Source organism: Haliotis rufescens, unplaced genomic scaffold (genome assembly GCF_023055435.1).
Source record: "Haliotis rufescens isolate VD_foot unplaced genomic scaffold, xgHalRufe1.0.p SCAF_12, whole genome shotgun sequence".
NCBI classification, from domain to species: Eukaryota; Metazoa; Mollusca; class Gastropoda; order Lepetellida; family Haliotidae; genus Haliotis; species Haliotis rufescens.
Window position 1 is genome coordinate 1,191,849 of NW_025963802.1, and position 17,625 is coordinate 1,209,473.

At 40.7% G+C, this 17,625-nt stretch overlaps 1 protein-coding gene across 2 annotated transcripts; it reads left to right on the plus strand.

Moving 5' to 3' along the window:
* Positions 1-4,010: 4,010 nt before the first annotated feature.
* Positions 4,011-15,815, plus strand: LOC124111746 (transmembrane emp24 domain-containing protein eca-like). Of its 2 annotated transcripts, none has more exons than XM_046471546.2 (5): positions 4,011-4,174; positions 5,747-5,862; positions 12,030-12,134; positions 13,043-13,189; positions 14,455-15,815. In XM_046471546.2, the coding sequence occupies exons 1-5, from the start codon at positions 4,045-4,047 to the stop codon at positions 14,602-14,604; spliced, it is 648 nt and encodes a 215-aa protein (XP_046327502.1). In that variant the 5' UTR covers positions 4,011-4,044; the 3' UTR covers positions 14,605-15,815. The 2 variants fall into 2 exon arrangements, with proteins under 2 accessions (XP_046327502.1, XP_046327503.1); XM_046471547.2 differs by lacking the exon at positions 5,747-5,862 and adding an exon at positions 6,572-6,687.
* The last annotated feature ends 1,810 nt before the right edge of the window (positions 15,816-17,625 follow it).

The window sequence follows — 17,625 nt, forward strand, 5'->3', positions numbered from 1 at the left end:
ATTACAAAATAAGTCTCAATGAAGTCAGCTGGTAAATACAATTAAGATTGCTGGATGATTAACTTCCCTTTACAACTTTTCCTGTCAACGTTGTCTGATTCTGTCGAGATACCATTGATGTTTCCGGCGTAATACAGTACGTTACTTGATAACAGGATATATATTATAACTTTTTTGCTGAGGATAATATTTCACTTGCGCATGTTAGAGTTCATATAATGGTTGTACCATTATTTGGTGCGTTTTTTGGACAGACGTATCAGAAATTGGACCGATACCATGACAGAGCCCTTCTGTTGTCAAACGAGCTTTTATGTCACAGCCTTATCAAATACGTTTCGGTGATTTAGTTTGTCAAACGTTATCATAATGATAACAGCTTATTTCCTCCATGTATCCACTACAGCCAAATGGTTGAAGCGTTCTCTCATCACGCCGAAAGCACTAGTTCCATTCCCCACACGGGTACAAAGTGTGAAGCCCATTTCTGGTGTCCCCCGCCGGAATATAGATGGAATATTGCTAAAAGGGGCGTAAAACCATACTCACTCACTCACTCACTCAGAGGGTCGCTGCGGTTGTGTTTGAATCTGGGCACCCCTGAACGTTAACCCATACTCACTCACTCCGCTTTAAAAAGTGGGTCTCTATTAAGAGCCGGACAAGAAGTCGGGTTTTCAAATGAGAACCGGGCCGTTAATAAGGGTCAGGGCAGTTACAGTTAATGATTTCTGCCGATTACGTTTGAATAGTTACTTATAAGTTTGACCCGTGACGTTCCGGGTGAGAATAGTTCTTCAGCAACCCGTTCTTGCCGTGACAGCCGACAATGCTTGAGAGACGACTAACATGGTCGGGTATTTCTGATATCCCCCGATGCGATATTGATGGTATAGTGCTAAAAGCGGCGTAAAACCACATTCAGTCACTCACGCACTGACAAGAAATTCAAGGAAACGGCCTCCAAGTGGATGGGGTCTATCAGCCGCCATTCCACCTGGATAAAATACAGAAGTAAACTGTAGTCTTCATGCCCGCAGCAATATATCTATATACAGAACACATTAAACTGTAGCTGGGGACATTTGTAATGTTGAACAATCTTGAAAACTTGAAAAAGCATGACCTGAAAATTGAACCCGCGGATCTGCATAATCCGTGCAGTCGATATCAACTACAGGGGTGGAATGTTTGCTCGTGAATCAGTCGATTTGGCTTATTGACGAATACACATGAAACAAGATGTCCACGTGCACCACGTCACACAACTGAAGTCCCCTGTATGCTGGAAATGAATTCTTTCATACACGCGGAACGCGTACTGTGAGAAAAAGCGGGCGATGTCCGCATTGTCACTGATACGTCTTTGGCCTCACGGTTTTAGTACTGACGTTGTAACATTGCAATTCTAAACATTACAATACAGTGAAACTAGCAATATGACTCATTTCTCTGCATGCCTCGATTCGACAAATACGGTATTAAGTGAACTTAAGTTTACAATAGACAATATTTTGTTCATCAACTGTGAAAAGATAATAACATGTCAAGTGGTTCGATCGTGGAGTTGATACGAGTAAAATAACGTTAACAAGTTGAATACCTCGGTTCACGAGGCATGCTAGAGTTGCGTCCCTTGAACGTGGTTTTCCCGGCGATGACTTTAATATAGACCTGCACCATGACCGTGGAATATATTTATTTTATGAAAAAAACATAATCTAGAAATGCATACAAAAGCAAGTCTAGCCAGCTCAAGCTAGCTCTGAAATCAGCATAGGGAATTTTATTTTTATTTTTAGAGTCAAGAAGGATATTGTGTAATATAAGATTTCAGAGACTAAATGTTAGTCTAACTTTAATATGACAAATGCATTTCTTTCAGTGTGAAGCTCGCTGTGTCACGTGATGTTCAGACCCGTCATGTGACTAGGAACGTGTACGCTTTGAAGTTTTCTTTGGAATATTGAATATATTCTGTTTACATATAAGCAATTAAGTTTATGAAAATTTAGTTCAATACCACACCAATAGCATAAGTATTAGTACTACCACTTCGGGATCGGGTGGTCAGGCGCGCTGACCTGGTTGATACATGTCATCGATCCCAATTGCGTGGATCGATGCTCATGATGTCAATCACTGGATTGTCTGGTCCAGACTCGATTATTTTACAGACCGCCGTCATATAGCTGGAATATTGCCGAGTGCGGCGTTAAACAACAAACAAACAAACAAAACTACCCCTTCATGCAATTACACAGCCATCTGAGGGGATTATATTCAAAGATTAAACAAGATAATGACGAACACTTAAGAATAATACAATGAGGTTACCGTTACATATTACCGTTGTCGTCATTGTGTACGATGCATCAGTATTCGAGCACATGTATGTACGTTTTGGTTTCCGCTGCTTAATAGCAACATCAGTAACACTCAAGAAGTGTCATGGCGGAGAATTATACCTCATTATGGATGTAGCCATATGGGGAAACAAACCTGAGCCTACTACGGGGATAGCCAACCCTTTAACCACTTGGCCTCTGACCCTGTTACACCTATAGTAAGTAAGTGATTATTGTTTTACGCCGCTCAAGCAATATCACGGCGGGGGACACCAGAAATGGGCTTCACCCATGCGGGGAATCGAACCCGGTCTTCGGCGTGACGAGCGAAAGCTTTAACCGCTAGGCTACCCCAACGCCCCTGTTACATCTATAGATATTTAAACTTATTTCAAGAGAAGACAGCCCGTTCCTCTCCAAATAAAAGGCCGTGTTGGATTCTGTAAATGACAGGGATCTTTCACATGGTATATGGTGAGTGTGTGGTTATGGTTTTGCTCCGTTTCAAGCGATATTCCAGCAATATAACGGTGGACACCAGAATGGGCTCAACACACACATTGCAACCATGTAGGGAATGGAAACGGTTCCTTCAGTGACATGAGCGAACGCTTTAACCCCAAGGCTGTCCCTCCGCCCTAACGGAAAGCAGCGGCGTCTGCGGCCCTTCTTTGCTTTTCAAAATCCATTCAGTCTGTTAGGTGCAATCATAAAGAAACAAAACACAACATAGGTTAGTTATCGTCGTGGTGGATTTATTTTTTATTGCCAAATTAATTTGTAGATTTTATAAATAAACTATTTGAATCTGCAAATGAAGAGCTTAGAGCCATAAGGGCCATTGTCATGTAGAGTCTCTTTTGAGAAAAGTGATGAAAACACAAAATATCATGCATGTTAATTAACTTTTTATCTACCGATAAATTCCTAGACATTAAAGCATTCTGACAGCAGAGATATAAAATGTTGTTATAAAAAACATTCAAAAAAGGACATAAACTTACGTTTTTAATTTGTGTAAGGGTGGAAAGGGCCAATGTCTGTATTTTGGCCCTTTTTGACCCTCAGGCATTTGCATGGGATTTAACATGTGAGATTGATAAACTACTACTGAAAGTACAAACACATACTATTGAAATACTTTTAAATGATTTAAACTAATGTTGCCAACTTTGTTGTAATAGTTGAAATATAATAATAAGGTGTCCAAACTTTCAAAATCTCTCTCAGACAACCAGTCTCAACCACACACGGAAATGAGAGCTAAAATGGCAAAAATCTAGCAAAGTGACTTTGGCCCTTTTGGAACTTGACTTTGGCCCTTTTATAGATTTTTAAGTAGCTATATTTAAAAAACGCATCAATGTAAACATACAATATGTTTTCTACAGGTAGACAATAACTCATCGATGTTATTTATGCAATAATAAGCAAAAAGGGCCAAAGTGCATTTTTGCCCCTTTTAGCTCTAAGCTCTTGAAATAAGCTTTCGTTGAAGTTTCCTGAATGCCTCTATTTGTTATTTTACGAGCGCATCAATAGGCTGTGTTTGAGGGATGCTGTTTTCGCGCACCCGTTTAACCAGACTATCGTTAACAACATTAACTGTATAATCGATACTTCCGTTTCCAGAAAGCTACGTGGCAGGTGCGCGGCGCAGACTCAACCTCATTCAACTTCCGTTCCAAGTGGCAAGATGGCGTGCACGTCGTATTTTCTGGTTTCTCTTGCAACATTTTCAGTTGTTTCAGGCTTATATTTTCACATTGGTGAAACAGAAAAGAAATGTTTCATAGAAGAAATTCCGGATGAAACAATGGTTGTTGGTAAGTTTGTAAAAGGAGTCTGGTTTGAATTTGAACTCTTTCAGAAGTCGCCGGCTGTGACAGGAAGTCGTTTCCTAACTAAGGACACGTTACTATGCACAGTTCCACGTAGCCTTAAATTGCTGTCAGACAGATAACATATTGCGTATAACCATCACTGTTTTGTTTACAAATTCGGTTAAATTTAATACTTCGGTGATTATAAGTTTCGGAAAGCATAAACATGACGGACGTAGCATGGTCAGTAGCAACAGCATGCCTAGCAATGAATAGGCAACACAATATGTTCGAATAATGGATCTGGATCCACCATATGTGTTGACTAAGTACATTTTTAAATTATTACTGGTTCTGCTCAACAGATAACCGCTTAAAAATTGCACCTTTTCAAACAGTCCATCTTAATCTATCATGTTACAGACGGTTTGACAATATTGCTATGTTGATGCAATTTTATGGCTTCTATTAGTGCCGACAATAAACTATGATCTGTGCTTTCACGTACTAAATAGATTTCCAGAAACAATTTAAAGTGTTGTTTCTCTCTGTAGATAACAACAGAAATTGTTCATGACTTCAAGAGTTTGCGAAAAAAAGCATCAGAATTTGAGTTCAGTAACAAGTATAGGCATGACTAGAATCTCTTATCTCAATATGTAAAATTATAGAGATGTTAACTTAGAGAGAATTAAGTTGTGAAGACAAGAAAACATCATTGTGAGATTTTAAAAAGATGGAATTAATACTTCTGCTGGGTTTTTTAATTATAATGTTAATTTTGAATAACTTGTCATATCTAGAAATAGTGAATATGATCATGATATTTCAGAAGAAAAGTGGGGGCACGGATGGCCCAGTCGTCTAAGGTGCGGCGATTCACTGTGGTTTCAAATCCCGGTTCGCCCTGATTATGTTTCAGGGTTAGAAACTAACAGTTTTTATCCACTAGTCCTTATAATGATAACATATAGCAAAACCCTTAAAATGGGCTAATTTCTACTAGTCCTTAGGATACCTTTACTATTGGGCAGTTTGGTAAGGACTACAGGACTAGTGCCAATTTCTAACGCTGTGTTTCTAGATTTGTCAGCATCATTGCCGTGCTCGTGGGTTTCACCGAAGTGGTAAAGTTCTGAGACCTGCATCACTTCGGCTTTCCTCCCACATTAAGCTGGCACACTGTGATACAACTGGAATGATGTTAAAGCGAGGTTAACACAACTCACTCAAAAGAAAAGTAATACGGTGTATGTCTAAAATTGTAGTTCTGATCACCAAACTACCCCTTTTTGGGGCTCCTCCACTAAATTTTACACACATTTCTCATCTGTTTATCATGTTTAATTTACGTGTAAGATTTTGCCTAAATTACTTTTTGTAAAATAACCTTTATGTTTTGCTTTGAGATTATGAAAGTGATTGTATATGGACAGAATGAAACAAGTTTATGAACATATTCAAATTTATTTGAGATAACCAAAGAGAAAACGAGTGTTGAAAATTTCACACAATCAACAATATTTTCGAGCTGTGTTAATTGTGCATGTCTAATACTGCCAATTGATTTTTCAGGAAGGTACAAAGTTGAAATCTTTGATAGAAATGTAAATGACTATGTCCCGACAGTCTACGGCCTAGGGATGCATGTAGAAATTAGGGACCCGGAAGATAAAGTTGTCCTGTCAAGGGTAAGACTCTGATGTGTCGCCAGTGTCGTTCATCATGCATCATAATGTGTCTCCAACATAGCTGAGTCTGCATGGATGGGTCAGCTAGCTGTGCTCACTCCCTGATGTGCAGTGCATGTTATGATGTGTGTGTGTGATGTTGGTTCAAGGGAGAGGCAACCTGACTGGCGTTAGCATGTTGTTGAGATTTGACCTGCTTTTCATTTGGGTCAATTCATTACATTGACAATCTGATTTCTGCTAGACTGCTAACTTCTAAAGAAAACCCACAAGAGTTGGTAAAGTTATGTATCATTATTGATTTTTTTAATACAATTTTGGGTGCATTTATTACCACAATGGCTAAAATTGATATGGAAATATTTTTAAGGTTGCATAATTTTTTTAATTGTGAAAATATAAAATAGACAAAGACACTTCCACAGTAAACTTGATTAGAAATTACTGTCAGTCATAAGATCAACATGTATTGCAAACCAAATTCAGTGGAAAGAGAAATGTATTTTTTCAGGAGAGGTTACTGTGTTGCAGTGAAGTTCCAGTTTTGTGAATTTGCAATGCATTGTGGAAACTAACTTCTTGGGAAATTTATGTCTTCTTTCAAAGACCCAAGTCATAAACTCCAACATACTATGCTGTGAGGATTGCTTCTCCCATGTTCCTGTGTATAGTCTTGTGTGTGTTATGATTGTAATCCCTCTGTTTGCAGGCAAATACAAAGTTCAGGCTTTTGACCACAATGTAAAAGATTACATGCCGGTAGCGCCAGGTATTGGTATGCTAGTGGAGGTCAAGGACCCGGAGGGCAAAATAGTTCTCTCCAGGGTGAGTCCCCAGTCCTACATGATCCGAGGTGTCTTTTCTTAGTCCTGGTCCTAGAAACATTAGGTTGAGTTGCAGCACAGGCACAAGTTTGGGGAATTTACTTTAGCGAATGATGGTACTATACCAGGGGTTAATCAAAGTATTAGTAATGAGCAATAATCCAAAATTGTATGTTTCAAAAAAGAAAAGAATGGTACACACAGCGATTTTCTTCATCTGCAGGTACTTGAGGAGAATAATGTTGGGAGACAGTTGTTTTGTATTTAGACAGACTGACAGATTGAAATTAATTATTTATTTATTTTAATTATTAATACTAACTCAAATATCCAGCCTTTGCATATACATTGTGTATGTACCAGATTTGGATGTGTTAACATGTTGACAATAATTCTAATGTACCAGTGTTTACAGGAAGACGGTATCTTATGATCTTCAGCATGTTCAATGTCTTATCTGGTTTTGGGAGGTCTTGTCTTTTATCATGTCTAATAAACCATGACAACATAGAAGTATTGAAACTTATGCCTGTTGATGCAGCTATGCTAGATAGTGATGCCTTTTGTCCGTTCTCCTGTCTGGATCTCTGTCTTGACTGCAGATAGTTGGTGTTGTGGCTGTGGTTAGTCTACACAGTTTTGTGCTGGGAAATGTATGGTAGCTTGCTGTCACTAACAGAATCTAGATACTAGCACCTTCACGTCATAGCATAAAACATCTACTAATATAAAATTTATGACCAATAATTATGTCCTTGCCAATATAACCAGATTATGGACTTTATGAATGGCCAAACATACTTTAGTGGGTAAAAAGGTTTTCGTAAAAATACTTGTGTTTCCGCTAACCCAACCAACTGGTTATTTCACTTCCCGGCCTATATTTGTCAAACAAACCTTAATTGTTTGCTTGCAGCACTGACATTATTACTTGCAACACTGACTTATTTGCAACCCTGACTTTTCACGTGCAGTTATGACATTTTTACTTGCAACCCTGCCATGTTTTTATCTGTGTGGTTGGCACTACCCTAATCTGTGTCAAGGTCTTGTTACCATGGTTACCTGAAACACAAGTTTTTCATTTTAACCTAGGAGTTTTAGGCAGTGCTTGAAAAACAAGAATGCAGTTGTTAGCCTCAGCATGCACAAAATGAGGAACAGCTTTGGAAATACGAACATGATTGCGAGTAAACAACCATTAGAGTGTTGTGTACATCATGTACTGAATCAACGATGGTTTCCCAGCACAAGACTTCAGCATCCAGGATGATAACTTAATGGTCAGTGGCTTACATCTCATGATAAGCTGTCATTGAGGTAGCTGATGTTGGGTTTCCAGTGAGTTATTAAGGCAAATGCTGGTAAAGTTTCCCAAGTTGGAATGAACAAATTTGTAATTATGTTGATTAGTTTTGCTAAGGTTATTTGTATTTTTATGTCAACGGAACCAATACAGAGAAAGAAAGACGTTGATACTGAGTTTACATTTTTGCATTGAATGCGATGTTAAGAGGCCTCTAACTTTTAAAGGAAATGTGTTGCCATTTTTTGACAAAATGATAGTTTTCAGTTTGCCTGCGTAAGACGTTTAGCTTGAAGTCATTGATAACTCCCTGGCTTCAATTCATGGTAACCATGGTAACTACTCTCTTTCTGTCAGGCATTGTCAACAGATCCAGGCAATAGAGATTCAGACAGAGAACAGTAGTGGTGTTCCCCCTTCCTGACCCCCTTCCTGACCCCAAACTGCCCTCAGCAGAGTTTTGCTTACCTCTCAGATAGAGGTGCTGTGTTCTACCACGATGAATATTCATTTTGGTCCTTGCTCCACCCCTCCACTGATTCCTGTAGTGTCGGCCTTTTAATAAATACCAATGAAACATGTCGACTTCTGGAAACTGTGTCTGTGTTGCTCTGATGCAGTGGGCACACTTACTCACTCTACTGTAGAGCATTTAAAAGCACAGGTTTTCCAGTGGTCCAAGATGAGAGTTCTGTCCCTTAGCTGTCACAGGATAATGCTCCTTGGTTTCTCCAAAGACCAAAATGGTGTATGTTTTCGACCATCATCTCCTCTTCCTGCCACCTCAACTGGATGCTGTAATATAACAGTATTTCTACTTGTTGCCCAAAGAAGGTTATGGGGTGGGAGAAAGTAAATGATGCATCATTACTTACTTCTGGTCGGTGGAATAAAAACTGCTTATCTAAAAATAGTTTCATATTTTTTTATTTCTTCACATTTCAATTTTTTGGAGTCAGCTGATTTGTAAACCAAATTTGAAAAAATATCTGGCCTTACTGTCTATTGTGATCTCATTCATCATATGAATAATTGGCACTTATGTGTCACCATCTGCTGTAATGGCTGTCCACATCTGCTCTACCTCAACAATCAATAACCACATAGGCTGTTGAAAAGCACTTGTATTTAGATTTTTTGGTGATGGAAAACTGAGTTTATTTTTAACTGCTTTCAATATTTTTTCATGGAGCATATTTCCTGCATGATCAGCATGATCAGTGGTACAAAGAGGCTGTACTCTTCGTGACTTTTCACATTCAAAATTTTAAGGATTTGGGGAATTCTGTTCATTATTTTGAAACACCATGCAACCCATTGGCAATGTTGATTATGTGTCGTACTATAATGATTATGAACCAGTGTGTGAAATGTCCAGATATATTAAGATCGCCTCCATGGTCTGGTGCTAGAATGTCTGCCAACAGAAATGTTGACAACGGTTGCATTTTCTGTCTGCTTCATCCAGTTGCAATTTGTAGCAAAGCTGAAGCAATAGAAAAGTGGTACATAATTATAGCCCTCAAATGCTGCTAGTCAATGAAGACGACCATCATTGGACTTTTGCTTGTCCCAAGCTTACCATAGCATGACAAGCATGAACCTTGAAGCAGAATAGCCCTTCATGAATCAAGATTGCCACTTGTGCTAAGTTAGGATGTTCCTGGGTCTCAGAGGGTCGCGGGGGCGGTCGGGTAGCCTAGTGGTTACAGCGATCGCTCGTCACACCGAAGACCCGGGTTCGATTCCCGACATGGGTACAATGCGTGAAGCCCGCAGTGAAGCCCATTTCTGGTGTCCCCCGCCGTGATATTGCTGGAATATTGCTAAAAAGGGCGTAAAACCATACTCACTCACTCACTCACTCACTCAGAGGGTCGCTGCGGTTGTGTTTGAATCTGGGCACCCCTGAAAGTTTACCAGTTAGGTCAGTGAGGCGAACTCAGGTGTCATGCTTGATGTCATCTGTCGACATGGTTGGCGAGGTTTACCAATTTAACAACTGCCTAGTGTTGTAGTGCATGATACCTCCACACTGGTGTCACTGTTTCACTGGGGGCGGTCGGGTAGCCTAGTGGTTTAAGCGTTCGCTCGTCACGCCGAAGACCCGGGTTCGATTCCCGACATGGGTACAATGTGTGAAGCCCATTTCTGGTGTCCCCCGCCGTGATATTGCTGGAATATTGCTAAAAGCGGCGTAAAATCATACTCACTCACACACTGTTTCACTGGTCTCTTTCATTGAGTCATTAACAACCTGTGGACTACCATTGCTCCTGCATGTGTGTTTCTCATTTTCTTGTATTTTCCTTCATTTTTATTTTGCCTTTTATATTTCATGTTTTGTATTCCTGTTATTTGCATTTTGTCGAGCATGCTAAGATTTTGTTTAAATGTAGAAACATCACTGTTTACTTGACAAAGGTCCTCGTAGTTTGTCTATTCTTGTTATGGCAAAAGTTCATATGAGGGTATGTTGCATGGATCGATGCTCATGATGTCGATCACTGGATTGTCTGGTCCAGACTCGATTATTTACAAACTGCCGTCATATTGCTGAGTGCGGCGTTAAGTAACAAACAAACAAACTTGTACGATGTTATATGAATCAATCTGGGGGCGGTGTGGTAGCCTAGTGGTTAAAGTGTTCGCTTGTCACGCCAAAGGCCCGGGTTCAATTCCCCACATGGGTCCAATGTGTGAAGCCCATTTCTGGTGTCCCCTGTCGTGATTTTGATGGAATATTGCTAAAAGCGGCGTAAAGCCATACTCACTCACTCACTATAAATCAATCTAGACATTGATCATGTGGATATTAACTGCAACTTGACCTCTGACAACATCAATTGTTTCTGGTGTTCCCGGCAATGGGACAATTGCTCCTGGCGTATCAAGCTTGAATAGTGTCAAAATCAGCTTGGAAACATACTCAGGTCACAGGTCCCCAATACAAGCAGTACTCAGTTTCTCACAGACCATGGAGATTGGGTAGTCACACTGGCTGTTATTTGGACGAACAACCACCTTTTTGACAATCCGTCTGCTGTGCTTTTTGCGTTGATGTACCAGAATTGATGCTGGCACAATTGACCACTTGGTTGAACCTCAGTTACTTCACTGGTTGCCATGATGTAGCTGAAAAAAACATGGGGATGCCAGGTTAGAATATCACCCCAGCAGCCTGTGCTGGTCATAAGAGGTCATCTAATGGATCAGGGGGCGGTCGGGTACCCTAGTGGTTAAAGCGTTTGACCGTCACGCCGAAGACCCGGGTTCGATTCCCGACATGGGTACAATGTGTGAAGCCCATTTCTGGTGTCCCCCGCCGTGATATTGCTGGAATATTGCTAAAAAGGGCGTAAAACCATACTCACTCACTCACTCACTCACTCACTCACTCACTCACTCACTCAGAGGGTCGCTGCGGTGGTCAGACTCCGTTGTTTAGTGACCCGTGAAGATCCGAGGTAGAATAGGTCTTCAGCAACCCATTCTTGCCGTAAGAGGCGACTATGCTTGTCGTAAGAGGCGACTAACGGGATTGGGTGGTAAGACTTGCTGACTTGGTTGATGCATGTCATCATATCCCAAATTTGTGGATTGATGCTCATGATGTCAGTCACTGGATTGTCTGGTCCAGACTCGATTATTTACAGACCACCGTCATAGAGCTGGAATATTGCTGAGTGTGGCGTGAAACAACAGACAAATCAGTTGTTTAGTTGACTGCAGGTCATCATCCCGACAGCATGGTCGTTGTTTGCAATATCATCCACTCGATTATCTGGTCGAAGCTCGATTATTTTTTTTACCTGCCCTCTTTATGGCTGGAGTATTGCTGAGTTCATGGCGTTAGATGAGATGCACACACACACACACACACACACACATAGCTTAAAAATGGCTGAAGTTGAAAAGAAAAAAACACAATGATATGTGAAGTTAAACTTTTTGTATACCATCAGTAACCATTGATTCAGTGTGTATGTTCCCCTGGTTACATGCAAGCCTATATATCTACGTACCTTTCATTTCAGACATATGCTGCTGAGGGTCGGTTCACCTTCACCTCACACTCAGCAGGGGAGCACGTGGTTTGTCTCCACTCCAACTCTACAGCCTGGTTCTCTGCTGGACAACTGGTGAGTTCCCCATTGAGCTGATCCTTTGTGTCGGTACCATCATCCTTTCACCATTGATATTTCGTCTTTTGGTTAACAGTGGTATTACACTACATTTCTTTACCTATTTCAGAACTTGTCAAGTGTAGTCCACATCCAGCATCCACTTGTTGTACATTTATGTATGTTCTGTCAACATTATGCATTACCTTTCAAGACCCGTGAAGATCCGGTGTAGAATAGGTCTTTAGCAATCCATGCTTGCCGTAAGAGGCGACTATGCATATCGTAAGAGGCGACTAACGGAATCGGGTGGTCAGGCTGGCTGACTTGGTTGATGGATGTCATCGTATTTCATTTATGTAGATTGATGCTCATAACATCAGTCACAGGATTGTCTGGTCCAGACTCGATTATTTACAGACCGTCATCATATAGCTGGAATATTGCTGAGGACAACAAACAAACAAAACAAACATGACCTTTCAAGATGCTGAATCAGATAATGAAATCGGGAATTCAGCTGATCAAAAGATACAAGGCAGGGATGGAAAAGGCCTCAGCACTAGCCGGGCAAAAGGTTACTAGTCCATAAAGATCAGGGAACTTGGAAATGTGAATTGTCAGACAATGCCAGAAAGACTTAAGAACGTTGTGCTGAATGTCTCCCATACCATCATTATAGATTGAGTGAACTTTAAAATTCATTACGAGGAAGACTCAAAAGGTTGTGCCTAATTTATCGTGCAGTGATTATGCAGGAGGATAATATAATTTACAGTTAATGTTTCAATTAGCTTGATGTAATTTCTGCTAGACTCAGGCCTACAGGTGAGTGTCAATTTCCATGCCAGCAAGATACCATTATGTAAATGTTTATGATAGTGGGTTTTGCATCGTGAACTGTACACTGGTGTGTCTGTCTGCAGCGTGTGCACCTGGACGTGCAAGTGGGAGAGCATGCAGTCGACTACCAGCAGATCCAGGCCAAGGACAAACTAAGTGAGCTTCAGCTGCGTGTGAGGCAGCTCCTGGACCAGGTGGAGCAGATCACCAAGGAGCAGAACTATCAGAGGGTGGGTACAGCATCGCGGATGGGTGATTGGGTGATTGGGTGCAGGGAGCCTGGTCTAGTGGGTACAGCAGGGCGGTGGGGTGACAGGGTGCAGGGAGGCTGGTCTGGTGGGTTCAGCAGGGCAGGGAGGCTGGTCTAGTGGGTACAGCAGGGCGGTTGGGTGCAGGGAGGCTGGTCTAGTGGGTACAGCAGGGCGGTGGGGTGCAGGAAGGCTTGTCTAGTGGGTACAGCAGGGCAGAGGAGACCCACCTGCATGAGGAGGCTGGTCTAGTGGGTACAGCAGGGCAGTGGGGTGCAGGGAGGCTGGTCTAGTGGGTACAGCAGGGCGGTGGGGTGCAGGGAGGCTTGTCTAGTGGGTACAGCAGGGCAGGGAGGCTGGTCTAGTGGGTACAGCAGGGCGGTTGGGTGCAGGGAGGCTGGTCTAGTGGGTACAGCAGGGCAGAGGAGACCCACCTGCATGAGGAGGCTGGTCTAGTGGGTTCAGCAGGGCAGGGAGGCTGGTCTAGTGGGTACAGCAGGGCGGTGGGGTGCAGGGAGGCTGGTCTAGTGGGTACAGCAGGGCGGTGGGGTGCAGGGAGGCTGGTCTAGTGGGTACAGCAGGGCGGTGGGGTGATGGGTCTAGGGAGACTGGTCGAGTGGGGTAGCAGGGAGGCTGGTCTAGTGGGGCAGCAGGAATGCTGGACTAGTAGCATGCCTGGGATAAATTGGTTGCCAGATTTGTGGAATATTAGAAAGATAAGATGGTAACTCTTGACTATTGCTGGATGTCAAACCAGTAAGTCTGAGAAGTAATAGTTCAAGAAGCAGCATTGTCTTCCAGACAGACTTGACGAGATGAATAAATAATCCACATCTTTTTGATCTTGAAATTTGTCTTACCTTACAAACAATAATCCTTCTCTACAGTTCTTAATGCCCTTGTGTGTATTCAGATTTCATTAGCTGTACATGATATGCCGTTTCAGGGTTAGACACGTGAAGAACTTATTGTGTTTGTCCAGTGTTAGACTAACATATAGTCTCTGAAATGAACATATCGTACAGAAAAAAAACAGTTGCTCAGTTATCTTAATAAAAATATAATAAAAAGGTAGCCCAGTGATTCTCTTCATTTCCTGATACTGCAGTAATCTAGACTTGCCAAACATTATAGACTTACATGGGCTGTAGTTGATATATTTGTATCAGGGTCTGTAAGACAGACTAGTCCAGTGTGACCCCCACGTCACCCGAGTTTATCAGTCACATCGTATTGTTATGTTTCAGTACCGAGAGGAGAGGTTCCGATCTACCAGCGAGAGCACCAACCAGAGAGTACTATGGTGGTCCATTGCCCAAACACTCATCCTCCTTGTAACAGGCTTCTGGCAAATGAGACATTTAAAGAGCTTCTTTGAGGCTAAGAAGTTAGTTTAATTAATACAAATGTCATGGGCACAGTTAGTGAGAAAAGAGAATAAAAACCCACAGAACAGTAATAAAGATAATAGTTTAGCAAAGACGTTTGCGTTTTAGTGACAGTGAAAGAGCTTTGACTTTTAGCCACCAGTCTCTGACCTGAGTGCAAGAGTTACTTCCCTTAGTCCATTTCACAGTTGTCCATTCATTAAAAAGCTTCCGTTTTCCCCCAGTTATGATTATCATGATTATATCATTCCATTGTCATGACGAATGTTACTTTCACTGACTGTGTCCATAATAACTGCCTTACATTCATGGAAACGTGTTGAATGCCTGGCTGTCTGAGAGATCATCTGGAGTAATTGGTGGATGTTTGGGAATGAATGAATGTTGTTTTCTTCAAGGTTTAAGAAATATATGCACATGTTTTATTTAAATATTATGTACAGTACTTTCAGGTATTTTATTTGGATTATGTTCCTGGTAATCCGTTGAGTGTTTTCGTGTTTCGTGCTGCTTGTTCTGTCTAGCTTGGTAAATATAAATAGTAATATGGAAGTAGGTACTGTATCTGACTGTACATAAGTTGGGTAGTGGAGTGTTTGTGGGGGATCGGGAAAGTCATCATTGAATCTGTCAGTCAAAAACTGCAAACATGATATAGATGTAATCATTGTAAAAACTCTCCCCAACTGTTGTTATTTTGTTGAAAATGAATTGAAATTTCATTTTATTGTAATTATATAAAGGAGTGTTACAATTCTTTTGTGGACATTTTTTCGTATTTGCACCGTTGACTCAGGATTGACGTTTTGAACCAGCGAAGGCATGTTTAAATTGTTTGAATCAGCCCTCAATTCCCGATCATTTAGGTGAAGAAATACTTAAGCCGTCGTCATCCATGCAGAAGACTGCAACAGATCTGAATTGAAAGTTGATCATGCAAGAAGTGAAATTTTGAAAAACCCTAGTCACTGAATGAATGATACGGGAATGACATCAGCAGAATTGATATTTTCAATAGTCATAATTTACAACTAGCATGACTGAGAAATGGGGCTGCTCTTTTGGTTGGCTGCAAGAAATTACTGATTATCAATTTGTGTGATATGCTAAGCCTTGTGACCCGTCAAGACAGCATGACGCTTTATTTGTCTGTCGTATTCAGATACTAGGTCAGTGATGTAATTATCTTGGTAACTATAATAAATATGTTTTATGAAAAAGTATTACTTTGTTGTGTTTCATAACTTGTTTTACATGTTTAAGGGAAAAGTCTATCCAGGTATATACCAGATGTAAAGTGTGTATTCATTTAGGAGATAAACATAGTGTTTTCAATGTAGAGCACGGCTTCCTGTAGATTAACAGTGCTTTGGAACTGAACTGAATAGAACAGGTTCAATTTATCATTGTTAAAGCTACAGATAACCTAGCTCTATATTGAAAACAAAGTATTTTTATCGCCTAATTCACATAGGTTTTCACCTGGTACTTTCCTCCTACATCAAGCTTTATTTTTATATATATATATATATATATATATATATATATATATATATAAAGTCTAGATCAAACTAAACCAAGTCTAGCTTCCTTGATTACACAATAGCAGAAGAGGAAAGGTTCTTTTGAAGAAAACAACATTATTTTAGAGAAATGTTTTCATAGACTAAGTGTTCAAAGCAGGGTCAAACAAAACTCACTCACACATACATGTAGATTGTTATGTAAATTTTTTAAGGTGTTTTTGAAGGATTGAAATTTGAAATATAAAAAGGGTTTTGATAGAGATTTATGTGCAGATTGCTTAATTTTGAAAATGATCCTTTTGGCTCTTCAATATAAGACCTAATTTACAAGCCGTGAAGATCGGGTCCGAATAGGTCTTCAGCAACTCATGCTTGATGTAAAAGGCGACTAACAGATCGGGTGGTCAGGCTCGCTCCCTTTGATGATGCATGTCCTGTTATCCCATTTGCGTGGATCGATGCTCATGATATCAATCACCGGATTCAGACTAGACAATTTACAAACCGCAGTAATTAAGCTGGAACATTGTGTTAAACAACAAACAGACACACATCATGAGGATTCTCTGCGTGTCCTATGATAAAAACCTGTATTTTGATGGACTAAAATAAATTCTATCCTCTCCAGCAGAATTTACAATATTGGGCGAGGGTCAGACCAAGACCAAGTAGAATGGTGATCATGCAATTCTGAAGATTGGATGATGTAGATTCATTCAATTACAGGTCACACGAATATGCTTTAATACTGTTGAGTGTGGTTGTCATTTTTCCACTAAATTCTTTTGATAAGCTCTGGAAGGAGTACCTGTTTTAAATTCCCTTAGGATTTCCTGGTGGTGATTGCCCATGTACCGGAGGGTGTGTTGGGGCGTTGATCGTGCACCAGCCCACTGGTTCCTGTTACAGACCTTTGCAATGGCGTTCATATGGTCTGCGCCTTACGCGTGCCAGAAACCTATGGTCAAGGGTTCGAATCCAAAACTCGCCCTGATAGTGTTTCTAGGTTTGTCCACTCATGCACGTGCTCGCGGGTGTCACCAAAGTGGTAAACGTCTAAGACCTGCGTCACTTCAGGTTTTCCTCCCAAATTAAGCTGACACGCCGTGATATAACTGGAATACTTTTTTTAGGCAGCGTAAAGCCAAACCCACTCACTCAAAATAGTCTGTCACTGTTTCGTTTCATTATGTTGATAACTTGAGTTAGTTTCACATGATGCTGTTTACGTTATGAGACTTGTACAACATTCTGGCATTCATCATACAAATGATATGATATAGGATATGATATATTAGGTTATGATATGATATGGCATATTGTGTTGGACATCTTTGTGATTATATGTTGGTGCTGGCAAAAAGAAAGACGCCTTTACCAAGACTTCTCAGATTTAGGGTGGTTCAACTTTACGACTGTGTAGCGTTGTCTTATTGAAACCTGATTGAAAAGATTTTATTTTATATTTCAGTGTGAAAGACTCAGTTTTCTGAAGTTGAGAAAA